Below are 18154 nucleotides of genomic sequence, written 5' to 3' on the forward strand. Positions count from 1 at the left end.
GAAAGGGCGGGGGGAGGGGTGAGAGTGTGCTCTGCGCATGCGTGCGGGCGCTGGCGACGACGGCGGCGGCGGGGGAGTCTCGGGAATGACAGTGGCTTTGCCCGTTGGGGTAACGGTCGTCTTCGCCAGCAGGGCCTGAGGCGCCGCACAGCCCACGGGATCCATTAAAGCTGCAGCAGTCCGGGCCCTACCAAGTTAGAGTGGCGCGTGGAGTCGTGGTGAGGGCGGCGAGGCACGGGGGAGGGGCCTGCGGCGGGGCCCTGCTGTGTGCGCTGGGCGGCGGCGGGGCCTGGCGGTGAGCCCTCGCTTCAGCCGCGGCCGAGCGGGCTCCTCCGGCAGCGGCAGCGGCAGCGGCGGCCGTCGTGCTTGGCGGAGGGGTTGTCTGTGTGTGCCGCGCGGAAAAAATGGCCGGGCAGTGAGGGGGCGGCGCTTGCGCCTGGTGACCCCGGAGTGTGCGACTGAGGAGCGAGGGGCGCCGCCGCGGCCCGGCAGGGCCTGCTCCCCGCTCCCTCCCGCCCGCCGCCTGCGGCCCGCGCACTTCCTCCCGGCCCTCCCCTCTCGGGTGGGGGACGACTCTGCCCGCCTCGCCACCTCAGGGAGCAGCGGGTTGCAACCGCCGGGGCGGAGAGCCAGGGCACAGTCTGGGCCCGGCTTCCGATATGGAGAGAGCGGCGGCGGTCCCCGCCAGTCGCAGCAGCAACCTCTGCCTCTGCCGCAGCTTCTTGCACTAGGTCGGAAAGCCGACGCCCGAGCCGCAGTCCTTGCCGTCGCCGCTGCCTCCGCGCCAGGCACTGTGATGGAGTAAGGAGCCCTGCAGCCCGTGAGAAGCGTGCAGCCTCTCGGACCCGGCCGGGACCTGCTGCAGCGTCCCCCAGCTCGACCTGAGGAGGTGCCTCGCGTTCGGAGATGCAGCTCGAGCGAAGGCCGCCCGCCGAGCCGCGGGGCTAGACTGAGCGCCGAGTCCCGGCCCGAACGCCCAAGCCGCCGCGTTCTGCGCTCCGGGGCCGCTCCGGACGAACTCGAACGCTGGTTTCTCTCTTTTCTTTTTTGGGTCTGGAAGTCTCAGGGACGGAGGAGGGGCGCCAGGGCCCCATGTTTGGGAGGATTGCTTCAGCTCCACAAACTTGCTCGGATTTTGGTTACTACCTTGGCCAATGGTTTTACTCTGATATCTTCCGAATTGTTGCGAATTCGCCATTGTTCTCTGGCTGCTTACAAAGTTGGATCCGGAATTTCTTTTCGACCGGGAGCCATTGGTGTCGAAGTGTCTGCAATGAACCCCGTGAATGCTACTGCTCTCTACATTTCCGCGAGCCGCCTAGTGCTCAACTACGACCCCGGAGACCCCAAGGCTTTTACAGAGATTAACAGGCTCCTGCCTTACTTCCGACAGTCCCTTTCGTGCTGTGTTTGCGGTGAGACGCATTTTACTGGTCCTTTTTCCTTGCTTGCTTTAAAAAAGCCTTCTGGGCAGTGGTAACGTGAACAGTTTAAGGGCATGGTAGTTCGTGTTAAGCTTTTGTTATTTGTGTAGTGGTATACGGTTATTAGTTTTGAAACTCGCTAAGGGACTTTTGCTCGGCATTTCAGAAAGGCAGAGAACTCTTTCAAACCGCTTTGTACAGCGGCCTTAACGTCCAAAACGGTTTAATTTGCCTCGGTTCATTTGGTGATGGTATTTAAATATGCATGCACACTGCTGCTGCTGCTGTTTTGTTTTTTTTTTTCACACCCTTTACTGCAGGAGTTGATTTCATACCTATCGTGGTTAAACGTGGTTAAACGTGATTGAAACATGTACATATGGCGTGTTTGCATTTCCCTAAACTGGCGTTATGTGGGGGTGGTGGTATAATCTGACGCACCCGCAGCCGGAGAACTCGGTGGGGAACTTCCCCCCCACCCCCAGGTACTTCACAAATGCTTTGACTGTTTGACGGTTAACAGTGAGCCGAAGAAGGCTGATGATACTCTAAGTGCATGTTAGCTGGTGGGATTTTTACTGATTACTTTTCTTGCTTATTTTGTGGTTTTAATATACTGAGGCCTGGTAGGGGTTTATTTTAGAGGTTTTTGTTCAAAAAAACATTAACTCGTGGTGGGTAGGGTCCTTTTAAGTTATTAAGACATGAAGAGAGCTATGCTAAATTGTCTAATCGAAATGTCTCAAAAATAATAACTTGGGTTAACTGTGCATGTATAATAATTACTTGCTTTTCAAAAAAAAACCACCTAGGCTGAAAAGTTAATGGAAAGGAAAGGGTAATTATGCGGAGTATATACAATATGCTCCGTTGCAGTAATATATATGCTCCTTGTAATATTCTTATACTACTCCAAATTTTGAGATTTTGTCGATCCACTTGTTCAGTTAGAACTTGAGAAGTTCAGGCCGTTTCAGGCTTCCACTTAAAATAAGGTAAAGGAAGAAGAGTAATTTTGCGACAGCAGTGGCAGAATGGGGAAATACTATTCTTTTGAGATTCATCCGGTATTCTCTGGATATCTGTGAGGCAAGATACTGAGAAGGTGCATAAGAGTGAAGATTGTGGTTTTTCTTTTTTTGCATGCCAGGTACTTAATCTCATTTAAATTTAACCAACTGAGTAAGCGATTACGTGCCACCATGATTGGTAACAGACACTTAGCACCTTTATAGAGAAGCAGTTGCCCAAGGCAAATCACTTACCTTCCCTGGGAAATGAGAGCTTTGGGCTAGATTAAAAGTTTCCTTTCAGTTTAAGTTTTACAAATGTGAGTGGAGAATTTGCTTGGTTTCATGGCACCCCCTTACCCTACTCCTGCATTTATAAGTGCTTCTTGTTATGTCCTCACAGCTTTTGATGGTTTGAAGATTGAGGAAATGGAGCTGCCATAACTTCCTTCTCCACAGACTTTTTTTTTTTTTTTTTTCTTTTTTCGGAGGAGAGGGGTGGTGGTGCTGCTATGGTAAAGTAAAGGAAGGGCATATGGCAGCCCACTTTGTCCTGCAGAAACAGCAATAGAGAGTGGTGATGTCAGGTAATATTTGCAAATCTGGTAGATCCCCTTTTTACTAGGTGTGTGAGACTTAGCTCTCTAAGGGGGAAGTGGGAGTTTTGAATGGTAGTTCTTTAAGTTATCAATAGCTTCAAGATAGTGGTGGTCTAGTTGAACATTTTCCCGAATTCTAACCTCAAGTTTAAGAAATGACATTAAGATAAAGCTACATTTTAAAAAGTCCAGTTGTAGCCTTTTAAATTATCTTTTAACCAGTTGGCAACACTAGGGGAATTTTTCTGACAGTAGGGCTTTGTAATTATTCCCATTTGTTCAAGCCCCCATCATCCTAGGGAGAAGATTGGTGGGTTCTACATCTCATAATAGAGTTAGCTGGCATGAACTTTCAGTAATATGGATGTAGGTTCAAGTTTTTTCCCTTCCCATCTCTTTGGACATAAGTCTGTAGCTATCAAGAGATTGGAGGAAAAATCAGTTATTTAAATTCAGCTCCAGCATTTAATCATCTTTGTAGCATGTACTTTCCTAGACTTTTTACTTGGCCCCAAAGCATAAACTCATTCAAATTAATGCATGTATGTGCAGTTTTATTTCATGAAGGTAATGAATATGTAAAAATAAAATTTAATTCCATCTTGGTGCTGTTAAACAGATAGTTTGTTTCAACAAGTTCTCTAACATTTGACCCAGTCCTAACTTTTCATCCTGTATTCAACTGTGCTCTTACATAATTTCTCTGCTTGAGCCAGATTGTTTTTGCCTTTTCAAACATGACTTATATCTTCCTTCTCTTTTCCTTACCTTTGCTAGCTGAAGTTTCTTCTGCCTGAAACGTACTCCTTTCTCTAAGGTCTCATTCTTCAACTCACTCCCTCCTCAGTGAATTCTTCATTGCTCATTCCAGCAGAAAGTTGTCTTCCTCCTTTGATTCTCTGTAACCCTTTGCTCTAGTCATAAGGTGCTTATAACATCCAGTGCAATTTTTCTGTCTGATTCTTATATTTTATAAACTTGTTAGGGAAAGTACTATTTTTTGTACATTTTTTTGTTTCTCCTACTTCATCCTGTCTCTCCTGTCCAGTGATTTGAATGTAGGTGTTTATGACAGACTCAGAGGAAGAAAGCTAGAGGAGGTGAGAGAGGGAAAGCAAAAGCCCTACAAACTTTGCAGTTAGGTTCAAATCTTGATTCTTCTACTTACTGTATAGGCATATTGCTTTAATGTTAGCCTCAGTTTCCTTTATCTGCTTCAGGTTTGTTCCTCTAGGTTTGTGTTCTGTGTGGCCTTATTTTGAAGTCCTTTGAAAAAACTTTTTGAACCCCTGAGAAAAAGTCTACAGACCCCACTGTCTTTGCACATATTTGTTGGTATATCCCACCTTTGCACAGAAATAGAGAAAGGTGGGAGGAGGTGAGGGAAGAGATTGTACCAAACTGTCTGGTCAATTATTGTTAAACCTAAATTATTCACTGGAATTACAGGTTTTGTTATCATTGTTCTTTGAAATGTTAATTAGCTGTTTTTTTCAATTGCTTTGTATATTTAAACCTTCTAGTGAATGGGGATAGCAGTGGTCCAGAGAATTACTGCACTTTGTAGGCCACAGAAACAGTGATTCAGACATCAGTATGGGTACTATATCTAAGTGTCAATTCCTTGCTCCTCTTCTAAGTGTTGGCTTTGCTTTATCAGGAAGTAGAGTTTTTTTCTTTTGATGGCATTAGACTTGATAAATTCTGCCCTAGGGATTTTAAGTTTTCATTAAACTTGTAAGTGTTTAAATGATTTAACAAGTTTCATATATAGATTTAAATCCTGTTAGAACTGTAAGGGCATGTTAAATGGAAAAATATTATTCTTGGGGATATTTGGAGATATTTGAAGACTTTTACATTATCATGGTCAAATCTCTACTCAGGCACATGAATATTTTTCTGGTGCTTTAATCAATCTAGAAACAAAGTTTTTTTGGCTTTGGATTTACTGAATATGTAGTTGTGGACCTTTAAGACATCCTATTCCTCATTTATAAAATAGGAAGGCACTGGAGATTAATTTTTCCCAGTGATATATGGTGACCGTCTTTTTGTTTTGTGTGTTAAATACTTAAAAACAAAACCCTGTCATCTTATTACTGCTTCTCTTACATTCCACTATAATGTAGGTGGTTCCCTACGGGTGGGAGGCTTGCATGTTCTGTTCACCATCGTTATCTCTACCTGACAGTCTCAGGCTTGGCAGATATTAATTTGTTAAATGGATGACTGCTTGTACCATTGAAAAGAGAACTTACCAGCATCATCAAAGTAGGAAGGATGTACTTTCAGAATATAGAATATCCCTTAAAATTAAGTATTTAGCTTTATGAAAGAAAACTTTCATTTTTCCAATTTTTCCTTATTTTGTTATTGCTTGCGGGAACTGTTGGGGACCTACGTTGGATTTAGTGGAAGAATCAGTCAGGGATCTCTTCCAGCTCTAGAATTCTGATTCATTTTTTAGCAGAAAACTTTACTTTCTGATTGAGCAAATAATAATTTATAAATAGCGAGAATCTTCTGATATGTCATTTGAACATATAACCTTAACTTATTTTAAACTACATTTCTTTTAGATGGAGGAGGCTAAATTTGACTAATTGTATGCAAATGTTATATTAATGTTTTAATATTTGTTTTTCCTCAAACATGAGTTCAATACTTCAAATTTATTTTCTTCTACTTAAAATCACTCTTATTAAAAATGCTTTCTATATTGCAGTAAACAATAAGCTAAAATTTACCGTTAACTTTTTTTCTTTATGGCAGCAGGCCAGTACAGGGATCGAACCCTGGACCGTGGTGTTATCAGCACCACGCCTAACCAACTGAACTAACCAGCCAGCCCATCATTAACTGTTTTTAAATGTACAATTCATCACATTGTTGTGAAGAAAATCTTGAAAATCTGAAACTGTAGCCATTAATAACTCCCCATTTCCCCCTACACCTGGCACCATTTTACTTCTGTCTCTATAAATTTGACTACTTGTAAATACTTCATATAAGTGGAATTGGATTTATCTTCTTTGTGAATGGCTTATTTCACTTAGTATAATATCCTAAAGTTTTGTCCATGTTGTTTCATGTGACCGGATTTCCTTACTTTTTAAGGCCAAATAATATTCCATTGTATGTATATACAACATTGTTTATCCACTCATCTGCACATTTGGGTTGCTTTTTACCGCTTGGCTGTTGCGTTTATTGCTGTTATGAACATGAGTGTGCAAATATGTCCTTGGGACTCTGCTTTCAATTCTTTTGGGTATATACCCAGAAGTGGGATTGCTGGATCATATGTGTATTAGTCCATTTCTGTTGCTTGTAACAAAATATCTGGAACTGGGTAATTTGTAAGAAAATGGAATTTATTGCTTACAGTTTCAGAGGCTAGGAAATCCACAGTCCAGGGAACACGTCTTGTGAGGGTCTTCATTGGTGGTGGCATAATTTACAGCGATGCAAGGGTCTCACATGGCAGAAATGGGGGAGCAAAGAGAGGTAGAAACTGTCACATGTTCTCCTTTTAAAGCCCTCAGAACCATGGCCCTGACCACCATTATTAATCCATTCACTACAGTATGGTTCTACAATCTAGTCACCTCTCAAGGCCCTACCCTTCAGTTATCATATTAGCATTTCCCACCCTCAACAGTTACAGTGGGAATTAAACTCCTAATATATGAATTTTGGGGGACACAGTTCAGTCAATCCACAACAGTATGGTAGTTATGTTATTGATTTTTTGAGGAACCTCCATATTGTTTTCCATGGTGGTTGCACCATTTTACAATCTCACCAAAAGTACACATGGGTTCCAATTTCTCTACATTCTTACCAGCTCATGTTATTTTTTGTTGTTTTGATAGTAAGCATCATAATGAGTGTGAAGTGATATCTCATTGCAGTTTTGATATGCATTTCTCTGATGATTAGTGATTTGAACATCTTTTCAAGTGTTTGTTGGCCGTTTTTTATATCGTCTTTGGAGAATCACTATTATTTTTTATTTTGAAAACTTTGCTGTTTCACTCATTACATCTTTATTAATCACGGATGCTGTTCTAGATGCTGGAATAGAAAGATTCAAGACAGTGGCCCTGGCTTGTATAATTAGTGTTATGGGGATGACAGATAAGTAACCAGGAATTATTGGATGAGCGCTGGGATAGAGGTACTTGTGCTATACCAAACCTCAATTGTCCTGATAGAAATCTTGTAATTTAACATTTTTGCACATATAAAAATTTCAGAAATTAACTGTAAAAGTGTTTTTCTCTCTATTTAATTTGCTTTTGAATTGCTATTTGGCTCAAAGTTTAGGCAGACCTGATTGGTGTTAAAGCAGAGTTTGGTTTACCAGTTTTTTCTTGGGACTTAAGTTCACCTGTTCTTTCTGCTCTGGGAAAAATTCTTCAGCGAGCATTTATCTAGTAGACTGGTAAGGAAGAATGGTGTTTAGTTAGTAATTTTCTCGGCAGATACACTTTTTAAAAATTTCAGATATGTTTAACTTTGGTCTCTTTTCCTAAGAAAAATCTTATTTTTACAGTTTCCTCTTTTAGTATTCTAAAAGTTACTTCTAAAATACTTGTTCTTTCTTGGGTGTGCTTATACAAGATGAAATTGCCTTAGGACTCCCTAAATGCATTGTTCTGGGTGCTGAGAGAAATGAAGAAGTTTGATTCACAGTCATTTTTCATATGATATAATCAACTGCATAGTTAATAATAATACTAGTTTAAGTCATAGTTTGTGGCAGGCAGTATGGAACTGTAGAATTGGACAGGAGAAATTGTTTCAGTCTGGTGAGACCTAGGAACTCTGGAGCTTGAAGTGGGTCAAGAGGAATGGTGAAGTTAGTGGACATTTTCAGTAAGGATTGAGGGAGAAAATGGCTTATTTGGGCAGCAGGAAATCAAGTTTATCTGGAAGGAAGAGTTCTTGTAGGAGAGCCCTTGCCATATGGTGGTTAATCAGGGACCTTCTATATGGGGAGCCTTGATGCCAGGCTAAGGAATTTGACATTCTCCCCGTTGACCTATGTTTTTAATTTCTTTTTTCTTTTTCTTTTTTGGCATCTGGCCAGTGCAGGGATTGAACCCTGCACCTTGGTGTTACCAGCAGCATGCTGTAATCAACTGAGCTGACCAATCAGCCAGACCTGTTTTTTCTAAAGTGTGCTCTGCACCTTAATCAAAATAAAAATTAAGATTCCTAATCATCCCATCAGACTGACTGAATTGGAATCTCTGTGGACAAGGCCTTGTAATCTGCATTTTATTTTATTTATTTATTTTTTTAAAAAGATGACCAGTAAGGGGATCTTAATCCTTGACTTGGTGATGTCAGCACCACGCTCTCCCAAGTGAGCAAACCGGCCATCCCTATATAGGGATCCGAACCCCTGGCCTTGGTGTTATCAGCACCACACTCTCCCAAGTGGGCCACAGTAATCTGCATTTTAACTGCCCATCTTGATAGGGAGGGAGACTTGCAAATCATTGTTGTTGAAATAAAATTTAAGTAGGCGAGTGATGTGATTGAAATTCTGTTTTAGAAAAGATTATGGGTTTGATTGATTACAGTTGGGTGAAACCCATGTAGGAAGGATAACAGATGTATTCATATTAGATAGAGGCCTGAACAGAGTGATGGGAGTGGAAAGAAAGGGAACAACCTAAGATAATATGAAGGGAAAAATTTCATCATCCTTATGGTTTCCATAATATGTTAATTCTTTGATATGTACTGTATTATACTTTGTCATAGTTGGACTTAATCTGTCTATGAGTAGATTAAATGAGATATTACCTACTCTTAAATTTATAAACATGTGTAGGATAGTGCTTTCACATAGTATATACTAGATAAAAATGTACTGAATTATGTTGAAGAACTGAGAGAACCTGGCAGTTAATGCAGATGAATGGGAAAGATGGAAGAAGTCAAAAAGTGACACAATTCATTTCAGAAATGAAGTCAGGAAAGACATTGATTTTGCGGGGAGCGTGAAGAGTTTAGGCTAGGATTGAAATAATATAAGGAAAGGTCAATTAAAATATTTTTCAGGGATTTTAACAATGTGGTATTGAAGCACTAGAGAGATCAGGTGCTTGGAAAAGGTAGTTAAGATAGGAAATTGAGCAGATAAGGTGTGGGCCTGAGGAGAATGAAGAGATGGATGAGGTGGTGTTGAATAATTTAATGGAACCTGGGGTTTGGGGTTAGTGAGGAAGTATTATGGGAACTGTTAGACAAGAATAAACACATAGGGGCCAGCCCGTGGCTCACTCGGGAGAGTGCTGCGCTCAGCGCTGAGGCCGCGGGTTTGGATCCTATATAGGGATGGCTGGAGCGCTCACTGGCTGAGCATGGTGCGGACCACACCTTGCCAAGGGTTGTGATCCCCTTACTGGTCAAAAAAGAATAAACACATAGTCTAAAAATTTTATCTTATGCCCTTCCCTGGAAATTTTGATTCTGAAATAATTTTATATACTATTTGATATAGTAAAACAACATTAACTTTTGAATCTTGGGGTTGTGGTTTTTCAGTCTCTTAAATTAATTTGAACATGTAATCCTCCCCCTTTCTTTATACTCCTTGTTTTGTGTGTGCATTGATAACATGCCATCACTAATTTGTTAATGCCTCTTAAACTGTCTTGATTTCTCTCAGTTGATTCTTCCCTCAGAGTTTGCTCAGTGACTTTTATGTATGAGCAATTTAAATTTGTTTTTGTGAGTTAGGTACTTTAAAAATTTTATCTTTTATCTTAAAAAGCAATATTTAAAAATCTTTATTCTAATTTCTCTTATTTTTCTGTGTCCAGCAGTCACCTCTGACTTCTCCATATCCATTTAATTTGTTACTTTGTTTTTTTTCTTTTAAAAGACTATTTTTTCGTTCCATTGTCAGGAAACTAATTTTAATAAGTTTTTCATTTTAATTACTGAATATCTGGCCATTTATCTCATCTTTTTCTTGCTCTGATTCAGTCCATAATATCTCAGCAGAATTATCTTCATTTGTTGCCCTTCTACCCCAGAAACCTTCTTGAATCTTTGCAGAGTTAGCATCTCTTGTTTTCTCAACTGTTTGTATGTCATGGTGTAGCCAGTGTATTTTGTGTGTGCGACTGTAGTTGCCTATCAGCTAGCATTTCTCTACTTTATTATAACAGTCAGAAAAATATGCATTTAAAAATGTTGTCTTGTTTCAAATTTGGAAATAAATCATGTTTTCTGGCAAAGTCAGGTGGCTTAAAATTCTTTATGCAGACAATTAAGAGCACACTTAGAGTGGATGTGGGGGGTCAGGTATATAACTTGAGGGTTTTTGATTTCCTATGAATCCTGCTAAACTCCACTCCCTTGAAGTTTAAATCTGTCTGATGTTCTGAAATTTGGGACCTGGCTATATATAATATGGGGATGTGAGATTAGAAGGGAGCATTCAAATTCAGGCTTCCTTCTGATGGATTTCTGAATCTCCTCTATAGTTAATCAATTAGTTGTCTAGCCTGTGCCTGAACATACTCAGGCTATAATGTAGGGTGTGACTACAGCATCACCAGTAGCTGTAGGGTGTCTCAGGGGCCTCTTCATGGTGTCATTGAGCTTGCCAGCTCAGTGTTTTACATAGGTCTTAACTAGAAGATATTACTAGATTATTCATCATGGTGAGAATTCATAGTGTTAGGCAGAAAGGACCATAAAATCATATAGCCATTTTTTCACCACATAATCAGTTCTGAAATATTCCTGAAAGCTCATCAGCCTTTTCCTGAATACCTCTGGTGGAGGGAGCTAACTACTCTGCGAAATAGCTGTGTCATTTTTTTGTTGGTGGTGGTGGTGGCTGGCTGGTACAGGGATTCGAACCCTTGACATTGGTGTTACCAGCACCATGCTATTGCAAGTGAGCTAACTATTCAGCTCTTGTCACATCATTATTTGACAACTTTAAAAAAATTATTTTATTTTATTTTCCGTGTGTGACAGATATGGAGATCTGAACCCCTGACCTGGTGTTATCAGCACAGTGCTTTAACTGAGCTAACTGGCCAACCCTACTGCTGTTTTTTAAGTTTTTTTTTTTTTAACTTGCTTCCATTTTGCTCAAGTTACATTATCTGTAGCTATCTCCTGCTAATTTTAATTTTGTCCTCTGGACCAATTCAGAAGGCCTTTGATAAATTTTTGCCCTATAGGTGTTGTAAATCAGTTTTTGTGTGTTTCCTGAGAAGTTAAGCATCACTAAGTTACCTGCATGGGCAACAGCCCGGTTTCAGTTTCCTCTAAAAATGTGGACTTTTGTGTCCATGTCCACAGTATTTTAGATATTGCCAGATGGGGTTATGGCCTTGATGATTTGGACAAAGTATTTAATATTTCTGTTTCTTTTATAAGATGAGATTGTTGGGCTAGAGCAGAAATTTGGTTGTGAATTTGGCTCTTAGGCATTTCTTTCCCCTAGTTTGGCTCAAAGTTTACTGAATTGGTGGTCAGCATTTCTAAATCTAGAGTTCACGTAGAAATCGAAACAGTGGTTCAACTTTCCCTCATGTCATAGGATCATTGACTGGAGTTGAGAGGGGTTTTTCATTTTGAGGGTGAGTGTATGCTCTCTCCAGTTTGCTATTGATCACATTCAGCCTTTGTCAATTTTCTTTTTCTTTAAACTTTACCTCCTTGCCCCTTTAAGCATTTGGGTTTGTAATCCTCAGGAATGGAGGATTTATAAAAGCCCCTTCTTGTTGTCTGTACACTGTTTAGAACCATAGAATTCTAATGTTGTTGGGATCTTGAAATATTTTGTGAAACCTTGTTACCTGGATAATAATCAGGATTGCTTTATCTTGTTTGGGAGTCAGAGAACAGTTATTGGTTTACAGTGTTCTCGTTAGTTAAAACATTTTCACAAGTTGGTTGATGGTGGTGTTCAAATCTTGTCTGTACTTAATGATTTTCTGTTAGTTTTGTCAATTGGGAGAGTAGTGTTGAAATCTCTATTATATAGGTTTGTCAGTTTCTCTTTGGAGTTTTATTGGTTTGTGCTTCATGTATTTTGTTGTTTTTGTTTTGGCTTCATGTATTTTGAAGCTCTGTTATTAGGTACATAAAACATTTTTTAATCTATGGAATATAGTTATAATTTATTTTTAATGTTCTTGTCTACTAATTTTATTATCTATGTCATTTCTGAGTGTTTTGCTCTTGACTGGTTTTTCTGCTCATAATGGGTTTTATTTTCCTGCTTCTTTGCATGCCTGGCCTATTTTGATTGGATGTCAAATATTGTTTTATCTTGTAGATGAATTTTTTTTTTTTCCATAGTATAAATATTTTTGAGGTTTGTCCTGGGATGAAGTTGTTACTTGGAGACCATTTGATCCTTTTGAGGCTTGTTTTTAAGCTTTCATTAGGCAGGCAGGACAATAACAGCCTTCAGTCTAGGAGCTAATTTTTCTGTACGACTGAGGCAAGAAACTTTTAACTACTCTGATACCTTGTGAATTATGAGGTTTCTCTCTCTCAGTGGTGGGAGCAGGACTTATTCTGCTGCATCTCTGAGTTAAGGGGATTGTTTCCTCTGCTCCTTTCTGGGGGTTCTTGGGAAGTTTCCTCATATTCATGTGCTAATCCGTACTCAGGTGAATACTTGAGAGGGATCTTGTGCAAATTTCTGAACCTTTTTCTTTGTGGTGCTCTCTAATTTCTGATTCTCCGTCCTGAAAAGTTCAGCTACCTGGGCCTTCCAGCTCTGTCTTCTCAACTCAGGGAGACACCAGGCTTGTGTTTTGGCCTGAAAACTTCCCAGGCAGTAAGCTGGGGCAGTTGGAGGGCTCACCTCATTTGTTTCCGCTCTCAGGGTTTACTGTCCTGTGCTGCCTGTTGCCCAATTATTTGGAAATCATTGTTTCAGGCAGGAGAGTAAATCTCATTATTCCATTTTTTGTCTGGAAGCAGTGTAAGATCACATTCTAACCTACACTCATATAGAGCCATTAGCCATGTGTGACAATTTAAATTTTATTTAATTAAAGCTAAGTGAAATTTAAAATTCAGTTCATCAGTTATAATTAGCTACATTTATTTAAAGTGCTCAGTAGCCACAAGTGGGTATTGGCTATCTTATTGGACATTGCAGATGTGGAATACTTCCATTACTGCATAAAGTTCTACTGGACAGTTCTGTAACAACTAAAACTTAGATTTGTTCCTTAAAGTTGCAAAAGTATTGAAAGCTGCTTTCAGTGTTTTCGTCCCACGTTTTCCAAGTTTTGATTTTAAAACATTTTGCTAGATGGGGTTATGAACAATTGATTGTAGCTTACCACTTATGCATCTCTAGAACAGTTTTCCAAACTTAATTGGGCTCAAGAAGGTGTTCCACAGTGTTCATGTAGTAAATGGTTTCTATTTTAAAAAAAGATAAAACAATTAGCTATGTTCTTTTTCCTTTTAAAATGAGGTAATTTGAAGAGGTGTCAAATGAACATTGGGGCAAATGGTGGTGCCATAACCAGTTAATAATTCAGCTGAAACCTATCTGCCATGTGGGTTTTAAATTGTTTTAATTCTTGGTCATGTGTTTCGTTAACTTTTAGTCATGTTGTTTCACTTCTTTGTATATCCATTCAGATGCTTAGAGTCAAGAAACAGTAAGAAAATATGGTTGATATTGAAATACTACATAATAAGCATAAAAATATAAATGATCATAAATATTTGCTTGATGATTATTGTTACCTATCTCTGTAAGTTGTCTGTGTTGGACTAACATCCTGTATCTCAATGAGGTATTGGTAATATTTCAAAAAGCAATGTTTAAAAGAGAAACTACAGTGCTACCCAGTATGGTTTTTTATTTTTAGAGACTGAAGACTACTTACACTTGCAGTGTGTTATCTGAAGTGTTTGCAGATACCAATTTGAAGCCTGTAGTTCATCACTTAAGTAACAAAGCACAAAAATATTAAATTTTTTTAGTAGAAACTATAAGAATTCCAAGCACCAGGTTGTATATGCAGTTTTGTTCCTGCATAATGTATTCAATTTTAGCCTGCAATTTTAGCATTCATGAGTTTACAAACAAGATATAAGTCATTTTCAAGTAGATACGTCACTAAAATGCATTATTTTACGTAATTTAAATAAGAAGTAGCCCTTGTTAGTGGGAAGTCAAAATTTTTCTTTGTATGCTTCATTAAAATGAACTTTATAGTATGTATAATCATTAGTTATATGCTGATTAAAAATAGTTTTTCTTTTCTTAAAATCACTTTATTACATTTTCCCCTTAAATTCTGACACAATTAGAAAAATTCCCCAGGAATTCTTATTACTGTGAAAGATGGCTTCACGGCGAAGAAAAAAAAAGGTTAAGATATCTTTAGTGGTTCCTAATCTTGGTTGTATTTGGGAAGCTTTCAAAAAATACACATTCCCGGGCAGCATCTCCAGATATTGAGGCAGATCTAGAGAAGGACCTGATTCTGATACTAACCCTTGGATGACAGTAGTGCTGCCTTGTAATACTCCTTGTGTGTGGTTAATAGGTATACTTTTAAGAAAAGACTGTGTGTCTGTAAATTTGTGCCAGAGAAGCTGTGTAAGCAGGTTTCTTGATAGCTGTAGTATTCACTTTTAAGATGCTAATGTATTTTGGGATGATTATCCAAGAGGGTAGTAATAAAGCAAGCCTCTGTTTCCATGGAACACCAATTTGGGAAATTTAGATCTTGATTTTGTTAGTTTATTGATTAATGTTTGGTAGTTAAGCTATGAATCAATTTTTTTTTTTTTAATTTAAAAAAAGATGACTGGTAAGGGGATCTTAACCCTTGACTTGGTGTTGTCAGCACCACGCTCTCCCAAGTGGAGACATACTAGGCATGATTAATATTGGGATGTAATTTGGGTGCTGTAATTTAGAGATGTAAAAAGGGTCCAAGAATGCCTTTTTAAATGATGGAGTGGAGGGATCCTAAGATGGCGGTGGCTGCGGCGGTTGGCGCTGAGTAGCTGAGGTGGAAAAGGCGGCCACTGGGCCTTAGGCAGCCGGGAAACTTGTGGACCTTCCTCTTGCCGTCTCTTAAGGGAGGACCGCTGCTGGTGGCCGGTTGTGGGGGCTGACCGCCACTTTGCCCTTGGCAGGAGAGGCTGCCTCATTTACAGGCAACAGCTTTGAAGTGTGGAGCAGGAAAATAACTGTTTCTTAGCTGCAAAAGCGAGTCTCTAAACACGGAACACGGCGCTGGGCCGCTGTTGACGCTGCCAGGATCCCGGAGGCCGGGGCCGCGCTGAAGGCGGCCAGCTGCCATATTCAGGATTCGAGGTTTCAGGCCAGCATAAAAGAAGATTCCTGGGAGCGCCTGAGCCGCATGACTGATTGAGCAGCCCGAGGTGGCGGTGGCGGCCGAGAATGGGGACGGTGACGACGCAGAGGCAGAGAGGGAGCCGCCCGACCCGGCACAGCCCTGTGAGTGACCCCGGCCCGGCCCTGCTCGTGGGGGGGGGCGGACGCCCGCCTGGCTTCTGCCTGCCTCACTGGCCCTGGGGCTGCCTCCATTTTCTCAGGTGGTGGCGGCTCCAGCCCGGCTCGGCCACGCCTGTCCTCCTCGCCCTGCTCAGCTCCTCACTGAGCCTTCCCACTTGCTTGCCGGACTGCGGGCCGGCCTCCCCTCCCACTCCCTCCGCGGTTCTCTGGTGGGGCTGGTGGCGTGGGGCGTCCCCGGCCAGTGTCGGGAGGGCAAGGAAATACGGGCTGGGCCGACTGTCACTTCACCGCACTCTGGGCTCTGGCCCCCGGTAAACTTCCTGTTACCGGGAGGCAGATACCATCTCTGCGGCCACCAGTTGGGAAAAACACCTAACCGATTTCTGGTTAGGAATAGTGTGGTTGGAGAGTTCCCGAGTTCACTTGAACCTGCCGGAGAGCTGACTACGGGCGGGCACTGGAGTCGGTCCACACCGGGGGGATTCAAAGGTGAACCGTGTACTGTGGGCTCCTCCCCCAAGGAGCTCACGCTCTGGTGTGAGAGATAAGACAAGTACACAAATAACCGCGATACCAGGAGGAAGGTGATAAGTCCCGAGAAAGATCTACACAGTGCTACAAAGGCACCCAGAGCGACCGGTCGTCTGCGCCTACCAGAAACCTGGTAGACTTCCTGGGCGAGGCGGTGCCGAGCAGGATCTTTAAGGCCCAGCTGATAGACGAGGATTGCAGAAGACACATCCCAGCCCAGCCCAGTGCGCACAGAGAGGGGAGATGTCCGGCTAGGGAGGCGGAGACTCGACAGAAACCACACACCCTGTGGGACTGCCACTGCATGATCCAGCAGCCCGGGCCAGAGCGCACGGAACAGGGAGAAGTCCTGCACGGGAAGTGGAAGCTTAGCAGAGACCACACACCCTGTGGTACCACCCCGTGATCCAGCAGCCCAGCAGAGTCCAAGCTGACCAGAGAGGTGGCTCCCCGGAGAGGCCCAAGACCCGAGGCAACCACACACACACAAGGGACTAGAGGCCAACTGAGCAGTCACAGAGGTAGCCATACCAAATTGGCAACCACAGCAACATCTTAGTTAGTCAATAGTCTCAAACCGGTGGACTGTAAAACCCCCTGGCACAATGAATAAACATCAAAATAAAGATACCAGAAATACAAGAAATCAAGAAAGTACACCACCAAAAGTTAATAAATCTCAGACTCTAGATCCTTAGAACAAGAAGCCCTTGAAATGACTGACAAGGAATTTCGAGTGATAATTCTAAGGAAACTGAATGAGATACAAGAAAACTCAGCTAGACATCATGATGAAACGAGGAAAAGTATACAGGACCTGAAAGAGGAAATGTACAAGGAAATCAATGTCCTGAAAAAAAATGTAGCAGAACTTGCCAAACTGAAGAAGTTATTCAGCAAAATAAAAAACACAACGGAGAGTTTAACCAGGAAGCTTGTCGAAGTTGAAGAGAGAACCTCTGAACTTGAAGATGGGCTATTTGAAATAACACAAGCAGACAAAAAAAGAAAGAAAAAATAATCAAAGACATTGAAGAAAATCTGAGAGAGATATCAGACAACCTCAAGCGCTCAAATATCCAAGTCATGGGTATTCCAGAAGGGGAGGAAAACGGAGATTGCATTGAAAACATATTCAACAAAATAGTGGCAGAAAACTTCCCAGGTATAGGAAAAATCACAGATCTTCAGATCCAGGAAGCTCAACGGTCTCCAAACATATTCAACCCAAAAAGGCCTTCTCCAAGACATGTTATAGTCAAATTGGCAAAACTCAGAGACAAAGAGAGAATCTTAAAAGCTGCAAGAGAAAAGCGTCAAATCACCTATAATGGAGCCCCAATCAGGCTAACATCAGACTTTTCATCACAAACCCTAAAAGCTAGAAAGGAATGGGATGATATATTCAAAATACTAAAAGACAAAGATTGCCAGCCAAGAATACTTTACCCTGCAAGGCTATCCTTCCGAAATGAAGGGCAAATAGTATATTTCTCAGACAAACAAAAACTGCGGGAGTTCACTACCACACGACCACCCTTATAAGAAATCCTCAAGGGAGTACTGGGTTTGGTTCCTGAAAAATAACTACCACTGCCATAAAAACCCAAGAAAAATCAAAACCCACTAGTATAATAAAAATGGCATTCATGAAGAGAAAACAAACAAACAAAAAGGCTATCTACAACCTAAGGAACCAACAAACACAGAAACCAAAGAGTAAATCAGAAAGCAAGGAACAAAAGACACCTAAGACAACCAAACAACCAATAAAATGCTAGGAATAAATCAACACCTTTCAATAATAGCTCTTAATGTAAAAGGCTTAAATTCCCCAATCAAAAGACACAGACTGGCTGACTAGATTAAAAAGGAGGACCCAACTATATGCTGCCTACAAGAGACCCACGTCACCCGTAAAGATTCACACAGACTAAGAGTGAAAGGATGGAAAAAGATTTACCATGCAAACAGAAAAGAAAAACGAGCTGGAGTAGCTATTCTTATATCTGACAAAATAGACTTTAAACTAAAAACCATAAAAAGAGACAGTGAGGGACACTACTTAATGAT

General features: G+C 41.2%; 1 protein-coding gene across 1 annotated transcript in view; it reads left to right on the forward strand.

Annotated features, from left to right (window-relative positions):
- The first annotated feature begins 308 nt into the window (after positions 1–308).
- Positions 309–18154, forward strand: part of MSL2 (MSL complex subunit 2) — a 38388-nt gene continuing 20542 nt past the window's right edge. Inside the window, exon 1 of the mRNA XM_063114315.1 lies at positions 309–1415. Within this exon, the coding sequence (XP_062970385.1) occupies positions 1274–1415 (142 nt within the window). The 5' untranslated portion in view covers positions 309–1273. The remainder of the gene's footprint in view (positions 1416–18154) is intronic.

This window comes from Cynocephalus volans, chromosome 11 (assembly GCF_027409185.1).
Source record: "Cynocephalus volans isolate mCynVol1 chromosome 11, mCynVol1.pri, whole genome shotgun sequence".
In the NCBI taxonomy this organism is placed as follows: Eukaryota; Metazoa; Chordata; class Mammalia; order Dermoptera; family Cynocephalidae; genus Cynocephalus; species Cynocephalus volans.